This window comes from Melanerpes formicivorus, unplaced genomic scaffold, assembly GCF_026170545.1.
Source record: "Melanerpes formicivorus ecotype bairdi unplaced genomic scaffold, bMelFor1.0.p_v2 SCAF_9, whole genome shotgun sequence".
Classification (NCBI taxonomy): Eukaryota; Metazoa; Chordata; class Aves; order Piciformes; family Picidae; genus Melanerpes; species Melanerpes formicivorus.
In genome coordinates, this window is record NW_027142361.1 from 26,286,811 (window position 1) to 26,308,257 (window position 21,447).

Genomic DNA, 21,447 nt, shown 5'->3' on the forward strand with positions numbered 1-21,447 from the left:
TGATCACTAATCACTGCCCGAGGATCAAAACCGAGCGGCGGCACTTGGAAGCGCCGGCTCCGAACCACTAGCCTGCTCCCTGTGAAGGACCAAGCCCCCCCTCACTGTGCCGATCCCTTGCAAAAAGTCAAACCGCAAAAAAAAACCCCTCACATGCCGCAGCCCAGGTCCCTGCCCTCCTGCGGAAGCCTGAAACCATGGAAAAAAAACTTTCCGAACCAGGTTCCCTCAAACTGAGGTCCCCCCCTAGAAACCGAGATGTCAGACCTGCGAGCGTGACCGCAACACGGGCCCCCACAGTTCAAGCCCCCCTAAGGAACCGACCGCAGGATACGAAAAACTCCTGAACCCAGGTCCCCCACCGCCGGAACACCGGAAACCAGGACGTCAAACCCGCGACCGCCACCGCGACGTGGGCCCCCACGGCCCAGGCCCCTCTAGAAAGCAGACTGCAGGATACCAACACCCCCGAAACCGGGTCCCTCACCACCGGGACGCCAGACACCGGGACGCAGCGCTGGTCGCCCGATCCCTACGGACGACCAGTCTCCACAGCCCCTAGACCGTAGAAACAACGCTGCCCCTTCACAGTCCGAATTCTCCAGGGCTGTGAAGACCACCTGACTACCATCCAGAATCCTGGAATCCCCACCCACAGTGAAATTCCGGGACCCCATAGCCAGGACCCCTACCCAGGCAAAACTCACCAAACGGCCTGGATCCTATGCATCCTGATTGACACAAATTATTACTCCATACATCACACCCACCAATTCTTCAGAAAAAAAAACAACTGACTATCCACAATCCACAATATCCCAACAATCCTTGTCTTGGGGCTTTAAAAGACACAATCCTCCTCCTTCCAACCCCAATTGCCCCTTCTCCCGAGGTCAACAGGTTATCTACACCTAACCCCCCTGTATTTTCTTCTGACCGTCATCTGCCCCTCTTCCAGAATTACCCTTATGTCCAATTGAACTATCTCTCCCTAGCAAATTACGTCTTGCACTTGGTACTACACGATCGAACCCAATGGTCCCCAGTAATTCCCCTTGCGAAAGCCAAATATTATAATCAGTTTCTCACACAGGCATTTTCAGTGACTTTGGTGGCTAGCTCTGAACACTGTTCTTTGGTCAAGGGACTTATAAACCTTTGCAGGTCTAATCTTAAAGTAAAAACCTGTGGCATATTAAGGTCTTCAATCCCCACAAAACCCAGTTACTGTTCAGATTAGTTTGAGTCCTTCATGAAACTCAGTCCCTTTTAGTCAGGTTGGGGATGCAGTGCCTGGTTTTTTTTAAGCTCATGTTGCTTCAGCTGAGGTCTGAGCCCTTGTTTTCACAGTAGGATCCAAGAAATGAATGTCAGGTGTTTGTATAATGATAATAATATAGAAAATACTTGAATCATGTGACACTTTTATCTCCAGAAACCAATGTGCTATCCTCTAGGAGCTCAGTTTGCAGCACACTGCCTGTTTGTTTCCTTAAGCCATTTCCCACCCTGTGTTTCTTCAGATGCTGCAGATTGGAAGACCGACGGGAATTAGCACCCAGCCAGCCATGTCAAGAGGACTGTATCATCCAGCAGCAGTCTTTATGGCTCACCAGACATCAGCTGTCATGGATGCTGGAGGTTTGGGCATGCAGCAGAAACTCCTCCAGATCAGAAGTAGTTTCCTGGCATCAGATCTGCCTTTGTGCTCTCCATCACCTGAAAGACTAGGTCCAGAGAGCAGAAGCACTGCTTTAACAAATGATGCATCAGTGGAGGAAGCAGTGAAACATGGGGATCTGGCTGACAGTGAGGAAAGCTCTGAGCAGCTCATCTCCTCAGCATCCAGTCCTAAACCAGCCACTCATGAGGAGGAACAGCCACGAGGAGGAGTCCCAGGTACAGTGGGATTGGTTGAAGCATGGTGGCACTCTTCTTTGGTTTATTTTGTTTTGTGGACTTGCTGGATCTGGTCCTGTTCAGGTTCTTCTTAACTGCTTTCCCATGTTGGTCTGAGTCTTGCTCCAAGAGGTTTAATGTGAACCTGCTTCACTGCATCACTTTTGTTTCAGGTTGATTTTCTTCTCTCTCAGGTGCTGATGTACAATAGTTGATCTGGGGATTGGCATGTCCCCATGTGTGACTGGTTTGACTCCTGCTTGGTGGGCTCCTCTGCCTTGTTCTAGACTTTCCTGAGGAAGGTGGTACAGATTCTCCTAGCTGAGATGCTCTTGGTCTGGGATGAGATATGCAGCCCTCAAAGGCTGTATTCCAACTTTCCAAGTTCTCGTTCCTATTTCCCCTCTGCCCTCCATCTAGGCAAAATTTGTTCTCTCCCATTGTAATGGCTGGGTCAGTTACTTTGAGGTAATCTGATGGACTTATTTTTGAAGTCACAGTGACAAAGATTTGTTGTTAAGTAACAGTTTATTCTGCTTTTAAGGACTTGCAGGAATACTCTCCCCTGCCTGGCCAGTTAACATAGCAGTTTTCAACTTAAACTAGGTTTCCAAGCCCCATAACAATTGCTGAAATGGAGCTATTTATCATGGCAACTGGTGGCAGCCTTAATGATGGAGAGAATTCTGCTCCCCTGTAAGGTCTGTGGGTTGCTTTGTAGAGCAAAGCTGGCATCTCCATCAGATGTTCTTCTGTGCTCCTGGCATCCTTACCAGATGTTCCTTCTTGGGGTTTTCTGGCATCCTCTTTCTTGAGTTTTTTTTTTTTTTTTTCCCATTCCTTTTTGTTTCTCTAAGGAATTTATTTCCCTCTCATTTTCTGTCATCTGATGCATTTGCCACTTCTGTGTTCTAATGAAGGCCTGTTTTTACTGGTGCTGGAAGGAGACCAGTCCAGCCTGGCTTACCAAGAAAGCTCTGCACTGCTTCTTCCCTGTGGGAAAAGCTGAGGTGGCCAGCATCGTGTCTGGGAAAGAAATACCCATTTAATTTCTGGCATGCAATATCTCTGTCCTCAGAGAAGCAGCACAGTCGAGTTCAAACACAAAATGAGCTTTGTCACACACCATGGTAATCACCCCAGACTGCCTGAGGGGCTTTGCATGTCTGTCTGCTGCCAGATGCAGGTTGCAAATGCCTAATGCCATCCAGGCTTGAATGTGTGGAGGGGACAGGCTCGTTCCAGCCTTCCCGAGCTTGGCTTTCAGTGCTGCAAATAGTCATAGAATGCATCAGGTTGGAAGGGACCCTTGAAGGTCATCTTGTCCAACTCCCCTGAAGTGAGCAGGGACATTTTTAGCTAGATCAGGTTGCCCAGAGCCCCATCAAGTTTGAGCTTGAATGTGTCCAGACATGGGGCCTCCACCAGGGCTCTGGGTAGGGGTTTTAGAACAATGACCAATTCAAGCACATTAAAGAATCCTCTTGGAACATCCAAAGCACGTGCTTTCTAAAGGGTGTCACTGGCATGTTTGTCTTGTACCTTTTGCTTTCAGGGTGCAAGGTCCAAAAATAAAACAGAAAACAAGTAAATAGATTAGTCTCAGGTCTGCCTGTTGTGTGCTGAGGAAGGGACAGGTAGGTCTTTGGTACATCCTAGAATGAAATGGATATCATGGTATCTGCAGAGAGCCTGTTGTTTCAGGGTTGTACCTCCCTGAGGGTTACAAAGTAAATTCCTAAGTCCAACCTACAGCCCTGATTGCCAGTAGACCTGGTTGTCATTTTCTTTCCAGTACTCTTATGGTGTCTTCCCTTATTTAATCCTATTCTATCTCCCCCTAGCTTGTTCTCTCTACAGAGAATGATGGGAGCTGATGAAGATACTTGGCTGTGTCATACCAGGTTCTCCTGCTCACCAGCCTCTCCTGCTGCTCCCTGGGCACTGCTCAGCAGCACAAAATGTAGGAAGAGAAGGGGAAAAAAAACCCAAAACTTCCATTCCTCTTTGTCCTCATATCCCAGCAGGTGAAGGAGGGACATTTCTGTGGCACATGACATAGCAAATGAGGCTGAGAGAGGCCATCATGGCACCAGCTCCTATTTGGCACAAACCCAAAGTGATTTGGTTCCATGGTTCCCCCCATGACCAAGCTGAGCAGGAATGCTGGGTTCTGTAGTGTCAGCAGGTGTGTGAGTACTGGCTAATTTAAACCTGTGGTGAATGTTATGGAAAACTGGGAATTTCTGTAGCAGTACTGATTTGTCACAGCACTAGCTGGCCCATTTAACTTTTGGCATCCTATGAAAAGCTAAGCGGCCTTTTTCTGTTGTCTTAGAAGCATGATTCAGCCACATATTTTCCTCTTCTAAAGAAAGCGATCATGTTCAGAGTTTCAAAGCCTCCAGGCATGTATTTCTTCTGCAAGGCTTAAAAAGAGCATATGATAGTAGCCTCGTCATGTGCACATTTTTTCCCCCCTAAGAAAAGCTTTTCCCAGCTTTTTTGGTTTCGGCATTCTTCCAGAGATGATTTAGTGAAGTAGCAGGCCTTTGGGGGTGATGGTTTTTGGGACGTGCCAGGTTAGTATCCCATCTACCCAGGGCTGCAGACCTGAAAGGCTGAAGCCTCTCCAGACTCCCCCTTGTGAGGAGAGTGCAGAAGGACATGGGGCTGTGGGCAGGGAATTCCAAAATGAAGGAAAGAGCAGAGGCCTGCCTGGCCTTGAACACCTCCAGGAGAGGGTGCATCCACAACCTCCCTGGGCAAACTGTTCCAATGCCTGACTGTTCTCACAGGGAAACATTTTCTTCTGGATTCCAAAGGGAATCTCCCAGGCAGTAACTTGTACCCACTGCCTCTTGTCCCTTCCATGGGACTCCTTGTAAAAAGAGTCTCCATTCTCCTGGTAGCCACCTTTTATATACTGGTCCATGGTAATAAGTTCTCCCCTAAGCCTTCTGAGGGCTGAACAAACCCAGTTCTCTCAGCCTTTCCTCATACAGCAGGGCTTCCAGTCCTCTCACCATTCTTATGGCCCTTCTCTGGACACTTTCCAGCCTGTCTTCATCTTTTTGTCTAGTGGGGACCAAAACTGCAGGCAGTGTTCCAGGTGTGGCCTGACAAGTGCTGAGTAGAGTGGCACAATGACTTCTTTATTGTCATCCCTTCTTGATTCCCCATGACTTTTATCTCCCTCCCACCTCTATCTCTTGTCCCAGTTCTTCTGAAAGCCTATTTGCCAGCATTTTTGCTCCTGCAGAGTGAGGAGCCCTCCTCTGCTGGTTGTTTGGGTTTGGTAGTTTGGTTGGGTTTTTTTATGTCATTTTGGTTGTTTGCAGCTTTTTAATCTGCTTAATGCATCTGTTCTTCCTAAATTTGTGGCCATGCCTGGGGTACTGATTCCAATATTAGTTTGTGCTTTTTAATAGAGGAGAGTTGAGCAGAAACTAGTGGCCATCAATATACACTCCTGTAACTTTATCATTTCACATTTGCATCTGACTGTTGCTTGCTATGGAAACATCATCTAATTTGCATGTAAATAGCTTTCACCCAGTTTTCCTTTTGTAGAACACCTGTTAATCAGCACCCTTTGGAGGGGAGCTGCATGGAGTGCCAGCCTTAGCTGGAGAAGCCATAGCTGAGTGATGGTGATTTAACCTTTTGTTCTGCCTGTGGTGCCTTGCTCTTCATGAACTGATGAAAATCTTGTCCAGTGCTCTCCAAGCCTGGCTAAATTACACCAAGGGTTTCGCTGCTTGCCTCCTCCGGAGCACGACTCAAAACCAGAACATGGAGGTGGAGGTTTCCTCCTGCATTATGCAGAGATGAATGCCTGTTTCTCAAGGCCATGGCAGCAGGATTGCCACTGTTGGCTGTTCCTCTGGAAAAGAGATGAATTTTAATTTGTTTTACAGGAGAAATTAAACATTTCGTGGCGAGGTGAGCAGCCTCTCTGCTGTTGTGCTTACAACTAGATGGGCTTTCCACCTCCACCTTTCCACCACATGTGAAATGCACTTAGACATTGGAATCATCTCCCAGGAGAAGTAGTGGATTCATAGATCCACAGAATGGTTTTAGTTGGAAGGCACCTTAAAGATTATCTAATTCCAAACCCCCTGGCCATAGGCAGGGACAACTTCCACTAGACCAGGTTGCTCAAGGCCCCATCCAACCTGGCATTAAACACCTCCAGGGAGGAGGCATCCACAACCTCCCTTGGCAACCTGTTCCAGTGTCTCCCCACCCTCACTGTAAAGAATTTCTTTTTAATACCCAGTCAAAATCTGCCCTCCCTACACTGTACAGTTTTAAAACTAAACTTGTCAGGGTGCTGGGCCATCTCATTTCAACTAGACTTATCACCTAGAAAGGTTGGACCTTGGGTTCCCTTCCAACCTGGTATTCTGTGGGTCTGTGAAATTCAGCTTGCACCCTTGAGCCTTGCAAAGGAATGCCTGAGCTTCTTGGGGAGAAGTTTCCAAGACATTGGCACATAAACATCAATTAAATAAATTCCACAAAGTGTGAGAATGCAACTTCTTTTGGTCTGAATATATCATGACACAGATGTACAAAATGAATGATACCACAGGTTTTAGAATCATAGCATGGTCTAGGTTGGAAGGCATCTCCAAAGGTCATCTAATCCAATCCCCTCTGCAGTAAACAGGGACATCCTCAACTAGATCAGATTGCCCAGATCCCTGCCATGTCCCTTATTTTTAGGCTTCATGTCCCTTCAGTCTGTGTGGTTTTTTTCTTTTAGGAAACTCCTATGATGGCTGAATAGAAATATGCTGAAATTATGCAAAACTGTGTATTTGTTACCTTCAGTTGAAATATCTGAAGCTTGCCCTCCTTGAATGCAGCAGAGTCACTGGCTGAACATCTGGAGAAGTGCCATTCCCTCACCTGTTGTCTTTGGGCCACTCCTACATTTTTAGTGTGTTAATGTGAAAGTAGGATGAGTGATGGAGCTGAAAGGAGCTCTCATGTGCAGAGACCACAGCTTGTTTAGAATAAACTTTATTTAGAATAAACCAAACCAGGTTGGAAGAGACCTTCAAGATCATCGCGTCCAACCCATCAACCAATCCAACCTACCCAAACAGCTAAACCATGGCACCAAGTACCCCATCAAGTCTCCTCCTGAACACCTCCAATGACGGCGACTCCACCACCTCCCCAGGCAGCCCATTGTATGAAAGGCAAAACAAAATCCTTGTTGTGGGAAGTCACAAGCTTCTGTTTTTGGAGAAAATGCCTTTTCTACCTCTCCTTTTAAGAGAGTTTGGGGTTGTTTTTTTTTTTTTCCCTCTAAGTGTTTGCAGGTTGTGTTTTACCTCTGGGTAGCTCAGCCTAGTTTCAAACTCTCCATCTAGGATGGTTATCCATCATGATAACATCCTCGAGCTGTTAACCAAATAAAGGTGATGGTGCCAGGGAAGGTCATTTAGTGTAAGGTTTGTGCCTTGGGTGCAGTTCACAGTAGGGTGCTGCAGTTTTGCTACTGTAATTACTAAAAATGAAGATTTTTGGCAAATGGCTTCAGTGTTTCAGAGCATTGTGGGGTGGGTGCATTGATGAGAGGCTGTACAGAGGCATTATCAGGCTCACTCTGCCAGCTCAGACCCACATGAGAGCCTGGGCTGTGTATTTTCTTGCAGCCCGGGAGCCTGCTGGTGGGCCAGGGGCTTGCCCAGGTGGCTCAAGCAGCAGGTCAGGGCACCCCATCTTCCCTTCTGCCAGGTGAAGCTCCCCAGTAGCTCCAGTCTGTAGCTCCTTGTTGCTGCTCTGAGCTGCTGAAGCAGAGGTGAAAGGCTCTGTATCCTCTTACCATTCCTTCCAGCTCCCAGCCCTTTCTTTTGGGGCTTAAACCCGGGGAGTGGCAGCTGAGGAGGGGGAGAGGGTTTCTGAGAATTAGTGCAGAGAAAGATGATGACTGTTTTAAGGCCTGTGCTGAGGGGGGTGGAAAAAGGCAGAGCTTATGCCTGTGCTGCTTCAGCTGCATTGAAGAGGACTTAGCACAGATGGATTGTGCATTACAAAATGTAACACATAATTCAAGCTGTCAGCTTAATCAGACTGTTTCCAGGAAGCAACCTGTAAAAGAGAAGGACCTCTTGTTTGCTGACCTCTGATCCGTAGCCTGCTGCAGATTGTCATACATTTTGTTTTTCTTTATGTTGGTGTCCCTTCCTTCCCCTTCCCTTTTTATTATTGTATCCCTCTCGAGTGGCACCCTGGAAGGACCACCCAGCAGGAGAAAAACAATGGGAAAGGAGCCTGCCGCTAAAATACAGGGTTTGTAAGACTGGGGGGGAAAGAAAAAGCACTATTTAACTGCATATGTGATCCCCTTGGCATTGTTTTGCTTATTAAATGTCTCAGAAACTTGACTAAATGCGCAGCAGCTCCCCGCTCCCCACTGAAATCGTTCACTGTTGCCCAACAGTCCGATGGAAAACAGAACTTATGGTGCAGCTTAACAGGACTGCAAAATCGATGGGAATTGTTACGCACAGAGCTGTTCCCTTGAGGGGGAAGGTAAACTAAGATTAAATGTATAAACATGTCAGCTGTGTATAGCAAAAGAGGAGGCGGGGGGGGAAAGGTTGCTTTGTTGGTTATATACTTTGTTGTTTGTTTGGGTTTGTTTTTTTATACTGCCTGTGGAACTATGCAGGCACAGGCCCAGCTGGGGCATTTGCTGGTGGAGACCTGGCCTGGAAAGTCCCCAACAAAGCAGGCAGCCAGCCTGGACCTGAATAGCCATTTACACCTCTGTTGAAGGATTAGCCTGCTGCATTGTTTCAGTGGTTAAGTCCTAATTTGCATCATTATAGAGGTGCAGCTTCATCAGAACCTCTCTGAGGTCCCAGTTATGTCCCCGTACCTGTAGGTGGTCACCAGATTTCTTTCGATTATGGAGGTGAAGGAATTATACTACTTGGAGCAGGATAATTTCAGTGAAGCCTCTCAGGCTCTGAATTGTTTGCTCCTCTGCTTTTTTGCTTCTTCCTACAGATCTCGAGTTTTGCTGTTGTTTGTTTTGAAAAACTAAGATGAAGTGTTTATTTCCCAACTGGTGCAATGGGAATGCATTTAAAATACCTGCCCCAGCTCGGGTCGCTTCAAGCTGTTTGTTGTCTGCCCATAGGCACAACAGGACGCTGGTGGAACCCTCCCTGGTGCTGCAATTGATCGAAGACGCTGCGATGAGGATGAGCCTCCAGTACCAGGCGTTGTACCAGGACGTGGAGACAATGGGGACAGCAGAGCTGCTCAGGTTAATACCTCTTCCCTGTGAGCCACCTACACCTCAGCCCCATCCCCTCTGTTCTTATTTGCTTGCTGCCCTACATCCATGCAGCACTTGTAATCATTCTGTTGTTGATTGCTTACAAGCTTCTAATTGAATTCAAGTGAGCAATGGCGAGAGGCTGTTGCTGAGCAGCTTTGCAGGAGCCTGTTGAGATTCAAGCCGGGGTCCTGGCTCCTGCGGTGACAAATGGCCAGTGCAAAGAGCATGAGGTCTCCTGCAAACAAACATTGCCAGTTGCTAAGAGGTCTGCCTCCCCTTCCACCGTGTTGATGTCATGAGGAAGGTGAAATATGGCACTCAGAACTACATACCCAAATGGCTTCCACAATTGTTGTGCTTTTTGCAGCCTTGCTCCACAGATCCCTTAGGTGAGGGAAATGCTTCTTTCCAAGAATGAGAGCTGCTATGATAGACAACAATAACCAGAAAAATTATTTCTTCTTCGAGGTTAAAGAACAAAGAGCCTCACCAGACCCCATGTGTTAGCAGAACCAGGGGCAGAGAGGCCTCACTGTCCTCCCCCAGCATGCACCCTCAATTACAAGAACTGGAAATGGCTTTGTAATTTCAATTAAAGTTGGATGTCAGCATCCACACCCTAGGATTCCCTTAGGCACCTGATGGTTAGAGGATTCCTAGGGAATTAGGAGGTTCCCAACCCAAACTGGCCTCTCCAGCCCTTCTACTGAGGATGAGTTCCTGTGACATAGACTGCTGGGGCTGCCTCACCGAGAAGCAGTTTCACCAAGTGGCCATGCACAGATTTCCCTCTCTCTGTCAAGAGCAAAGGTGGGAGATCAGACCTGGCATTTTCAAAGTGCTGGCTTTGACATCCCTCTTCTGTTGTGCATCTTCGGCAGAGCGCCTGTTTGTCCCTCTGGGCTGTCCCACCGGTTATCCCATTAGCCAGGAGAAGTGTTTGTTGCAGATTCTGCCTCCAGCCCAATGCTGGCTGTGTGGGCTTTGAGTAAAGCTTGCATGTAATACCTGCTTTATTTTGTAGCTTTTGTCATCGAGCTGACAGCCTGAAAGAAGTTGACCTTGAAGCATGCGAAGCAGTTGTCCTTCATCAGCTGTGGGCTTTATTGCAGAGCAGGCTGAATGGATGCCTCCTACCTAAGGAAACACTTGATGCTAAAGGTACAGCGGTGGATGAAAAGCAAACCAGGTATCACCAACGCAAAACTTGGGTGTGGGTGTGATGAACATTCTTTGCTTTCTTCCTCAAGTCAGCTCTGCCTCTCTCTGGTGCAGCGAAAGCAGCCTGGGGCCAGATCTCTGATCACACCAGACAATAAAGATGTCTCGGTGTTGATCTTTACACATCTTGACAGCAGCTGAGAGACTGGAAATTAAAGCATTAAGCAAATTGATTTGTTTTCCTTTTCATTCACTTATTTACTTATTCTGGCCAAGTCCTCCCAGTCTTCCTCAGTTCACAGCACGTCACACCCCAGGCTGCTCTGGCAGGGGGGAAAATGTATTAACTGCAGAGATCTCTTAGGCAGTAATTTCTGTGATCTTCAGTGTGAGTCTCGGGCACCTAAGGATGAGGAATGTAATTTTGAGGAGAAAATTATGCTTCTGTGAAGCAAATGATGCATATGGCCTTTAAAAACAATAAACCACAGTTATTCAAAATGACATTTTTTTTCCTCCCCTTTCCTATGCATGTGCCACAAGGACAAGTGAGAATTGATTTAGTTTGTTGGGTTTGGGGTTTTTTTTAGATCTCTTTTAATACAGTAATGAAAGAATGGAAATTGTTTTCTTGCTTAGCTTCTGTCTAGACCTTCCTCCCTGTTAGAGGCTCAGCAGTGCTCAAGTGTTAGCAGGATCTGGGCACTTGTGAGCGCTGAAGAATGGTCTATTTAACTATACCTGGTTCTCCTCGCGAGGCTGATACGCCTGCAAGCACTAATACCTTGTTGTATTTCCTGAATGGTTTCTTGGGGACAAACACTTGTGGAGTTAATTGGAATTCACTCCTCTGTTTATGAAACTTCATTGGAGCAACTGGAAAAACAAACATCTTTGGTGAACAAGATATCAGTATTTATACTTTCTGCATTCAAAAGGCATTTTTGCTCAAAAATAATCAAGAGTTCTTGGTGGGGGGAACCCAGCCTGACAAGCATGGGAAGTGGATGCCCAGCAGAGCATCTGATGGAGTGAGTGAGGTCTGCCCAAAGCTGAGACCAGGGGCTTCAGAAAAGGTTTCATTTGTCCTGAGTGTCAGGACAGACCTAGGTGAGAGAGATGATGATGACTGGTTGTGCTTACCTTTCCTGTGTCTGCAGAAGTCACAAGGGACTCCTTACCTTTCTGCTCTGGCCACTTCTAAAAGAAAGTGGGAATTAAGGACAAAATGTGATGGCTTTTTCTTGAATTTCTCAAGGGATGGGGCCTCAACCACATCCCTGGGCAAGCTGTTCCAGTATTTTACCACTCTCATTGTCAAGAACTTCCTCCTGATGTCCAACCTAAATCTCCCCTACTCCAGTTTCAAACCATTGCCCCTCATCCTATCATTCCAAGCCCTTCTAAACAGTCCTTCCCCAGCCTTCCTGTAGGTCCCCTTCAGATAATGAAATGTAGTTATAAGGTCTCTCCAGAGCTTTCCCTTCTCCAGACTGAACAGTCCCAATCTTTCAGCCTATCCTCACAGGAGGGGTGCTGAAGCCCTCTCATGTCTTCGTGGCCTTCCTCTGGACCCACTCCAGGAGGCACACTGGAACACAGATGCTTTCTGTTTTGTTTACTCTGAACACATGAGGCAGGGAATGGTGACAACTTCCAGAATAACCTCATGATTAAAAGAGTAACTCAGTCTGTGTCACATGAAGGCAGAACACAATTCCAGAGCTAGCACCGACTTAACTCTGAGGTGATTTAACATCTAACAAAGCCACCCTGGAAACAGATTACACCATGAAGTATAGATTGGCCTAAATGAATGTTGGAAAGTGTGGCCGGTTGACGTTGCCCCCTTAAGAAAGAGAATATGGTGGACGGAAGTTGGTAAACGGAAGGAATAGTCTAAACTAATTTCATTGGATGAGTGGGAGGAAGCACTTCTGAGCTGGGACTATACTGGACATTTCCAGCACTTCTCAGTCAGTCTTGCTTCCGCCTCTTCAGGCAACAGCTTTCTGTCCTGGGCTTTCTGCCAAGGCTCCGGCCTTGAGAGAAAAACAGATAACAGGCCTGTATTAACTCTTTTCCAATTAACACAAACTGCTTCTAACATTTTTTTTTCTTTCCTCTCTTCTCTTTCTCTTTCTATCCCATTCTGGGGAAAGGGGGGGAAGAGAGGGGAGAGCGGAGGTGGGGGACCCCTCTCTGCCGAGAGGGATTACTCTCATTTCTGTGTTACTCTGTTGTATATCTTTGTATATATTGTAGATATTGTAAATTTGTAAATAATCCCCTGCAAACCCTACATCGCTTTGTAAATATAGCTCCACTGCTTTGCTAATTCAGCTTACGAGTTTTTTTTTCCTTTCCCTTCAATTTTTTTTTCCCTTTTACTTTACAAAGGGGGAAGGGAGGAGGCTTCTCGGCCTTATCCTTCTATCCCACCACATTTTTTTTTTATTGGCGTACCCAACGTGCGGCAGATAATTAGTTTAATTTATTATTTGATTGATTTAGTGTTTTCCAGCTGAATTAGCAAACATGAAGGTATTTTGGTTTGTGGAGCGATTATTCTTTTCAATTTTTGGGGCTCTGGTTTACAGGTATTGTTTGGGTTTGATTTTGGATTACCTGGGTAAATATTTGGTGCGGACAATTTATATGTGGGTTATGTATAGAGTTAAATTATGGTATGGAAAATGTATTAATTTATTATGGCCAGTGAGATACAGAAATGTTACCTCCACCACTCTCCCAATTGAGATAAAGGGTTTTAAGATTCCGCCTGAGGAGACAGTAACTTTAGGTGATGCCTGGGATCCAAAGGTGATTTATTTCATGTGTATAATCCTGCTCTCAGTGATAATTAACTTGTATCTCCTGATTTCTTTACGGCGAGAGAGAAAGGTGTCCAGAGCTTGTTTTGTTATTAAAACTAGATCAAAAAGAAAACGCCGTGGCTCTCGATCAGTCCCAGAGTCATCTAGTGACGAGGACTGTGGAGAACCCGTGTCAGTCAAAAAGAAGGCTAAAAAGTTAATTGGTAAGGCAGCTCTAAATGACTTTGCTGATTCTGGCAAGCAGCCAAGGGCATCGGCTGGTATCAACATGGCACCTACTCCTTCTCCCACTCCTTCTCCTTCTTCTTCTTCTCCGTCGGCCATTAACGGAGCAACGTCACTTCCACCCACTCCCTCAGTGGGACCGGAAGTCACTGCCCCAGCAGCTGATTTATCTCAGGACCTGTCAGCTTCCATTAAGGTGGCTGTAAATTCAAACACAGCTCCAGTTAAGGTGGCTCCTTTAAAGACTAGAGCTGCAAAGGCCCAAGATGGAGAAGAAGAGGTGGAGACTGATCCTGGTGAGGGGCCCTCTACTGTAAAAGATCCTGCTCAGGAGGAAGAGAAGGTTTGTTTTAAAGATCTAGCTAACCTAGTGAGATCAAAGCAGGATAGAGATGAAGCTAGGAAAGCAGCTGGCAAAGGTGGTTCTCAGCTTAAAGAGATCCTTAGGAGAATGACAGCAGGATTTTATGGGCAAAGAATTCAGGGAGATGAAGATGAAGATGATATTACAGACTGTTCGTCACCACGGGAGGAATTGCGAAATGTCCGTAAAGATTTCACCAGGGCAGATAAGGAGCCAGTTCTAGCTTGGCTTAGTAGATGTTATGATACAGGTGCTTCAGCTCTAACAGTTGGAGACAAGTCAGCAGCTCAGTTAGGAACTCTCTCAAGGGACAATGGAATAGATAGACATCTAGGCGAAGCTCTCGGTAAGGTTAATCTGTGGATACGCCTTTTAATAGCGGTTGCCCTGAGATACCCTTCCCGAGATGATCTTCCCTGGAATCCTAAACCCTGGACTACCATAGATGAGGGAATTAAGCGCTTGAGAGAATTTGCTGTTAGAGAGCTACTCTATGGTGAACATGAAACTCTGAATCCTGATGATATTCCTGTGGGTATTGGTCTTGCTAAAAAGATCATCAAACTTGCTCCTTCCAATTATGCAAACATTCTGGCAAGCAGAATTGTGTCAAGAAGTTATGGTGGAGCTTCTCCTACGGTTGGCCAGTTCAGTGATCAAATGAGACAATTGGAGGATAGCATGACACGTGGTTCTTTGGTTTCAGCCATTGAAACTCTGTCTGGAAAAATTGAAAATTGCATGAAGGATCTAAAAGATTCCATATACCAATTGGCACAGAAGGATAATTTCAATTCTTCCTCCAGGTGGGTACAAGTTTCATCTGTGAGGAATACACGTCCTCCAAGGAGGTCATTCCAAAACAGGACATTCCAAAACAGGTCATTCCAAAACAGACCACCAAGGCAATCACGTAGAACTATTTGGATAACTCTGCGTGATCAGTTCGGTGAGAACATGAACCGCTGGGATGGCCAACCAACTTCTAATCTTTTCAGGAGACTGAGGGAATTGCAAAGTGGCAGAACCCAAGGTAGCAATACCAGAAGGGTAGCTGTTACTTCCACAGTTCCCCAGAACGACTCTTATGGCTCCAACAGTGGCTCCAGTTATAACATGCAAAGTTATAACCCTGCACAATATGTGCAATGCACATGTGCGCATGTTCCCCATAACTAGGGGTGCCCTGCCTCCCGCCAGGGGGAGGAGAGGGATAACAGAGATAATAGAATCTATTGGGATGTGTACATCCAGTGGCCTGGCACTTCACAATTTCGGAAGTACAGGGCCTTGGTTGACACAGGAGCTCAGTGCACCATAATACCATCAAATTATCAGGGATCAGAGTCTATAACTATTCTGGGAGTCACTGGTGGATCTCAAGAGTTAAGTAAGGTAGAGGTTAATATAAGTCTAACTGGTAAACAATGGAGGAAGCATACAGTTGTGACCGGACCTGATGCACCTTGTATTTTGGGAATTGATTTTCTGAGAGAAGGGCGTTTCAAGGACCCTAGAGGTTACAAATGGGCTTTTGGAGTAGCTTCAATAGAAATTGATGGACAAAAATTGAAGCTGTCTGCCAGACCTGAACTTTCTGATGAATCTGCAGCTGTGGGACAACATAAGATACAGGACATTAAATTGCCGGTTGCTTCTCAGACTGTGCACCACAGACAATACAGAACCAACCGTGACTCTTTGTTGCCCATTCAGAATCTGATTCGTCAGTTGGAGAGTCAGAAAGTCGTCAGCAAAACTCATTCACCTTTCAACAGTCCAGTGTGGCCTGTGCGGAAGCAGAGTGGAGACTGGCGTCTGACAGTAGACTACCGAGCCCTGAATGAAGTAACACCACCTATGAGTGCAGCAGTGCCAGACATGATGGAACTACAGTATGAGCTGGAATCCAAAGAGGCCAAATGGTATGCTACCATAGACATTGCTAATGCATTTTTCTCTATTCCCATAGCAGAGGAATGCAGGCCTCAGTTTGCTTTCACCTGGAGAGGAATCCAGTACACTTTCAACAGGCTGCCAATGGGCTGGATCCACAGCTCAAGCATCTGTCATGCAGTGATCCACGATGCTCTGGAGAAAGGCGGTGCTCCAGAACACATCCAGTTCATCGATGATATCATCGTCTGGGGTAAAACTGCTGAAGAAGTCTTCAAGAAAGGTAACAAAATCATTGACATTCTTCTGAATGCAGGTTTTGCCATCAAACGAGACAAGGTGAAAGGACCTACCACAGAGATTCAGTTTCTGGGAGTGCAGTGGCAGGATGGACGCCGACACATTCCAGTGGATGTGGTAAATAGAGTCTCTACCATGGCAAGTCCCACAAACAAGCAAGAGACCCTACGTTTCTTGGGGATAGTGGGATTTTGGAGACTGCACATCCCTGGATACAGTCAGATTGTGAAACCTCTGTATGATGTGACTCGAAAGAGAAACCATTTCCACTGGGGACCTGAACAACAAGCAGCCTTTGACCAGATAAAACAAGAGGTGATTCAAGCAATGGGTCTGGGACCTGTCCGAGATGGTCCAGACATTAAGAACATTTTGTACACGGCTGCAAGTGACAATGGTCCAACCTGGTGCTTGTGGCAAAAAGCTCCAGGTGAGACACGTGGGCGACCTCTTGGTTTCTGGAGTCGAGGTTACAGAGGTTCAGAGGCTAACTATACTCCAACAGAGAAAGAAATCTTAGCTGCCTATGAAGGAGTAAAAGCATCTTCTGAAGTGATTGGAACTGAATCACAACTTCTCTTAGCTCCCAGATTACCAGTTTTGAATTGGATGTTCAAAGGCAAAGGATCCACACCACATCATGCCACAGACTCAACCTGGTCTAAGTGGATGGCTCTGATAACACAGAGAGCTCGAATGGGAAATCTTGAAAGACCTGGTCTAGTGGAGGTGATCTCAAGTTGGCCTGAAGGTACCAACTGTGCTAAACCTCCAGAGGAGAAAGTAACTCGTGCTGAGGAAGCTCCTCCTTACAATGACCTTTCTGATGATGAAAAGAAATATGCTTTGTTCACAGATGGTTCCTGTCGTCTTGTTGGGAACAAGCGAAGGTGGAAGTCTGCAGTGTGGAGTCCAACACGCCGAGTTGCAGAGGCAAAAGATGGAGAAGGAGAATCCAGTCAGTTCGCAGAGGTAAAAGCTGTCCAGCTAGCTCTCGACGTAGCTGAACGTGAGAGATGGCCAAAGCTTTATCTCTACACCGACTCATGGATGGTAGCCAATGCTCTATGGGGTTGGCTAAAGAACTGGAAGAAGAGTGGTTGGCAGAGGAAAGGAAAACCCATTTGGGCAGCCAACCTGTGGCAGGACATTGCTGACCGAATCGAGAGAATTCCAGTGAAAGTGAGACACATCGATGCTCACATTCCTAAGAGCAAAGCTACTGAGGAACAACAACACAACCATCAGGCAGATCTAGCTGCAAGAGTTTCTCAAGTAGACATGGACTCTAATCTTGATCTCGACTGGAAACACCGAGGTGAGATATTCTTAGCTCGGTGGGCTCACGATTCGTCAGGACATCAAGGCAGAGATGCAACATACCAATGGGCTCGTGACAGATCCATAGACATTTCCATGGATGCTATCACACAAGTCATCCATGACTGTGACATTTGTGCTGCTATTAAGCAGGCAAAACGACTTAAGCCCTTGTGGTATGGTGACAGATGGTCCAAATACAAGTATGGTGAAGCTTGGCAGATTGACTACATCACTCTACCACGTTCTCGTTCTGGTAAGCAATATGTGCTTACTATGGTAGAGGCAAACACTGGGTGGTTGGAAACTTATCCAGTTCCACATGCAACTGCACGCAACACCATTCTCGGTCTGGAGAGACAGATCCTGTGGAGACACGGAACTCCAGAGAGGATTGAGTCAGACAATGGAACTCATTTCAAGAACAACCTTGTAAAGAACTGGGCAAAAGAGCACGGTATTGAGTGGATATTCCACATTCCCTACTATGCACCAGCTTCAGGGAAGATTGAACGCTACAATGGTTTGTTGAAGACCACTCTCAAAGCCATGGGAGGTGGATCTTTGAAAAACTGGGAAAAACATTTAGCACAAGCAACCTGGCTGGTAAATAGTAGAGGTTCAGTGAACCGAGCTGGACCTGCACATTCAGATTTGCTACGGAAAGTAGAAGGTGATAGAGTTCCTGTTGTTAGAGAAAAGAATCTGTTAGGTAAAACTGTTTGGGTATTTTCACCCTCAGGAGAGGCTAAGCCTGTCCGAGGGGTGGTTTCAGCTGAAGGTCCGGGTCACACTTATTGGGTAATGCAAGAGAATGGTGAAATTCAGTGTATTCCACAAAGAAATTTAACTTTAGCTGAAAGAGGTTAATTTTGAACTGCTGTACAGCTACATCGCGTCCAGAGGAGAATCAACGAGGAATCTACGGTGCACGAACCCTGAGATCCCTGAGAGCCCTGAGTCAACTAAGAGACCCTGAGATTTCCCTGTTTCCCTTTTCTTCGCTTCGTCGGTGAAGAAATGAACTGTTTTCCATTTTTCTCATTTTCTGATTTTCTTGGACTTTTGAATCATCTACATCTGAGCATAGCCGGAATGGACTATGAACTTTACTCACGAACTGTAAATATCATTTTGGATTGGATGGACAGTATGAACAGCCAATGAAATTGTTTAGAAGGGGTGGACTGTGGCCGGTTGACGTTGCCCCCTTAAGAAAGAGAATATGGTGGACGGAAGTTGGTAAACGGAAGGAATAGTCTAAACTAATTTCATTGGATGAGTGGGAGGAAGCACTTCTGAGCTGGGACTATACTGGACATTTCCAGCACTTCTCAGTCAGTCTTGCTTCCGCCTCTTCTTCAGGCAACAGCTTTCTGTCCTGGGCTTTCTGCCAAGGCTCCGGCCTTGAGAGAAAAACAGATAACAGGCCTGTATTAACTCTTTTCCAATTAACACAAACTGCTTCTAACATTTTTTTTTCTTTCCTCTCTTCTCTTTCTCTTTCTATCCCATTCTGGGGAAAGGGGGGGAAGAGAGGGGAGAGCGGAGGTGGGGGACCCCTCTCTGCCGAGAGGGATTACTCTCATTTCTGTGTTACTCTGTTGTATATCTTTGTATATATTGTAGATATTGTAAATTTGTAAATAATCCCCTGCAAACCCTACATCGCTTTGTAAATATAGCTCCACTGCTTTGCTAATTCAGCTTACGAGTTTTTTTTTCCTTTCCCTTCAATTTTTTTTTCCCTTTTACTTTACAAAGGGGGAAGGGAGGAGGCTTCTCGGCCTTATCCTTCTATCCCACCACAGAAAGATAATGGTATCCTGGCTGTTTTTATTCATTTTAATGCTGCAGGCTCTCCCAGTGTTGAGAGGTGTGCTTCCAGAAGAGCGTGGGTATAGGTCATCTCTTCAGAGTAATGAATCATCTTACAGCTTGCCAGAGGTTCCAAATGACAGAGGGGAAATCAAGCAGGCAAAACATGTTCCTGGCGCTGGAGGAGAAGGTAACAAGTGTGAGAAGGTCTGGCTGGGTACTCATTGTTCTTCTACATGTCCCTGTTCTCTATCTACATCTGCAGGATACTGTGTTGCAGTGACAGGTGAATTAATGTACATTAGTAATTAACTTTAGGGCATTTTCCTGAATCTCAGTCGTGTTTGTCATTCCTCTTACCTCTCAACATGAGTGATGCCTTTTGTGACTCTTGTTTTTCCCCTGCAGGACAGAAGTGAGCCTTGTGGCTGTTGTTCAAACCAAGTTTCTAGGTGTACTTGTATCTAGAAACTATTTTCAGTGTAGAAATTGCAGGGTGTAGTCAGTGCCTTTTAATACAGAGTCAGACTACAGACCAGCAGGACAAGAGAGGTGATTCTGCCCCTTTGCACTCATGAGACCCCACCTGGAGTACTGTGTCCAGTTCGGGTGCCCCAGCATAAGAGGGACATGGAGCTGCTGGAGCAGGTCCAGCAGAGGCCATGAAGATGATCCTGGCTGGAGAACCTCCCCTGTGGGGACAGGCTGAGAGAGTTGGGACAGCCTGGAGAAGAGAAGGCTCCAGGGAGAGGAGACCTTATAGTTGCCTTCCAGTACCTGAAGGGGGCCTACAAGAAGGCTTGGAAGGGACTTTTCACAAGGGCTTGTAGTGATAGGATGAGAGGGAATGGATTGAAGCTTGAGGAGGGCAGATTTAGACTGGCAATTAGGAAGAAATTCTTTACAGGAAGGGTGGTGAGGCACCGGAACAGGTTGCCCAAGAAGGTCATGGATGCCCCCTCCCTGGAGCCAGGTTGGATGAGGCCTTGATCAGTCTGGTCTAGTGGAATGTGTCCCTGCCCATGGCAGGGGGATATTGGAACTAGATGGTCTTTAAGGTCCCTTCCAACCCAACTGTTCTATGTATCTAGGAAATCCAAAAGGGGTGATGTGGAGGGAAAGTGTTTGATACTGCTTCAGGCCTTGTGAGAACTCAGTTAATTTCTGTAGAGAAGGAAGTAATCCAGTAGTCTGGTGACTTGCTTGGTCTGCTCTGGCAGCATCCCTCACATCAAAGCCCAGCAGAGCCAGGCAGTTAGGTCACGCTGCTCTTTGCACAGCAAATGTAAGCAAACTGCTTCAGGCCTCCTAAATTCACCCAGCTTCAATCCGTGGAGGAGAGGGAGACTTTGATTTAAGCTAATTTTACATAGAATACATAGAATAAACCAGCTTCTTATCCCAGGTGCTGCGAGAGCCTACCAGGGGCAAGGCTATGCTTGACCTCCTCTTCACCAATAGGGAAGGGCTGGTGGGCGATGTGGTGGTTGGAAGGTGTTTGGGGTCCAGTGACCACGAGATAATTGAATTCTTGGTTTTTGGTCAAGCCAAGAGGGGCAGCAAGAAGACCTCCACTCTGGACTTCCGGAGGGCAGATTTCAGGTTACTCAAGGAACTAATTCAGAGGGTTCCTTGGGATAAAGCCCTTAAAAACAAAGGGGTCCTGGAGAGCTGGACCTACTTCAAGGAAGAATTGTTGAAGGCTCAGGGACAGGCTGTGCCAATGTGCCGGAAGATGAGCCGCCGGGGCAGATGGCCAGCCTGGATGGTTAATGAACTTTTAATGGAACTAAGGGAAAAAAAGAGGGTGTATCACCTTTGGAAGAGAGGGGAGGCAACCCACAGAATGTTTAAGGATGTTGCTAGGTGTTGTAGGAAGAAAATTAGGGAGGCAAAAGCACATTTGGAGCTTAAACTGGCCTCTGCTGTGAAGGACAACAAAAAGTCCTTCTATAAATACATTAATAGCAAGAGGAAGGGAAAGGACAACCTCCACTCCTTGGTGGACATGGAGGGAAATGTTGTATCAAGGGATGAGGAAAAGGCAGAGATACTTAACACCTTCTTTGCCTCAATTTTTACTAGAAGGGCAGAACGTCTTCCTGACAGCTGGCCTGCAGAGCTGGCAGAAGGAGCCAGGGAGCTGCACAGTTTCCCTATGTTCCATGAGGAGGTGGTTGGAACGCTCCTCAGCAGCTTGGATCCCCACAAGTCCATGGGACCAGATGGGATCCATCCTAGGGTGCTGAGAGAGCTGGCAGATGAGCTGGCCAAGCCACTCTCCATCATTTTCCAGCAGTCCTGGCTCACTGGCG

The 21,447-nt window shown here is 46.5% G+C and overlaps 1 protein-coding gene across 5 annotated transcripts in view; it reads left to right on the top strand.

Moving 5' to 3' along the window:
* KIZ (kizuna centrosomal protein) overlaps positions 1-21,447 on the top strand; it is a 107,456-nt gene that overhangs the window by 44,457 nt on the left and 41,552 nt on the right. For 3 of the 5 annotated variants that reach the window (XM_068143244.1, XM_068143245.1, XM_068143246.1), the window contains 2 exons: positions 1,524-1,899; positions 9,068-9,185. In XM_068143244.1, the coding sequence (XP_067999345.1) occupies positions 1,524-1,899; positions 9,068-9,111 (420 nt within the window). In that variant the 3' untranslated portion in view covers positions 9,112-9,185. Of the gene's footprint in view, positions 1-1,523; positions 1,900-9,067; positions 9,197-10,235; positions 10,401-19,171; positions 19,323-21,447 lie in introns of those variants that run through there. The other 2 variants (XR_010987898.1, XR_010987899.1) reach the window with 1 other exon arrangement.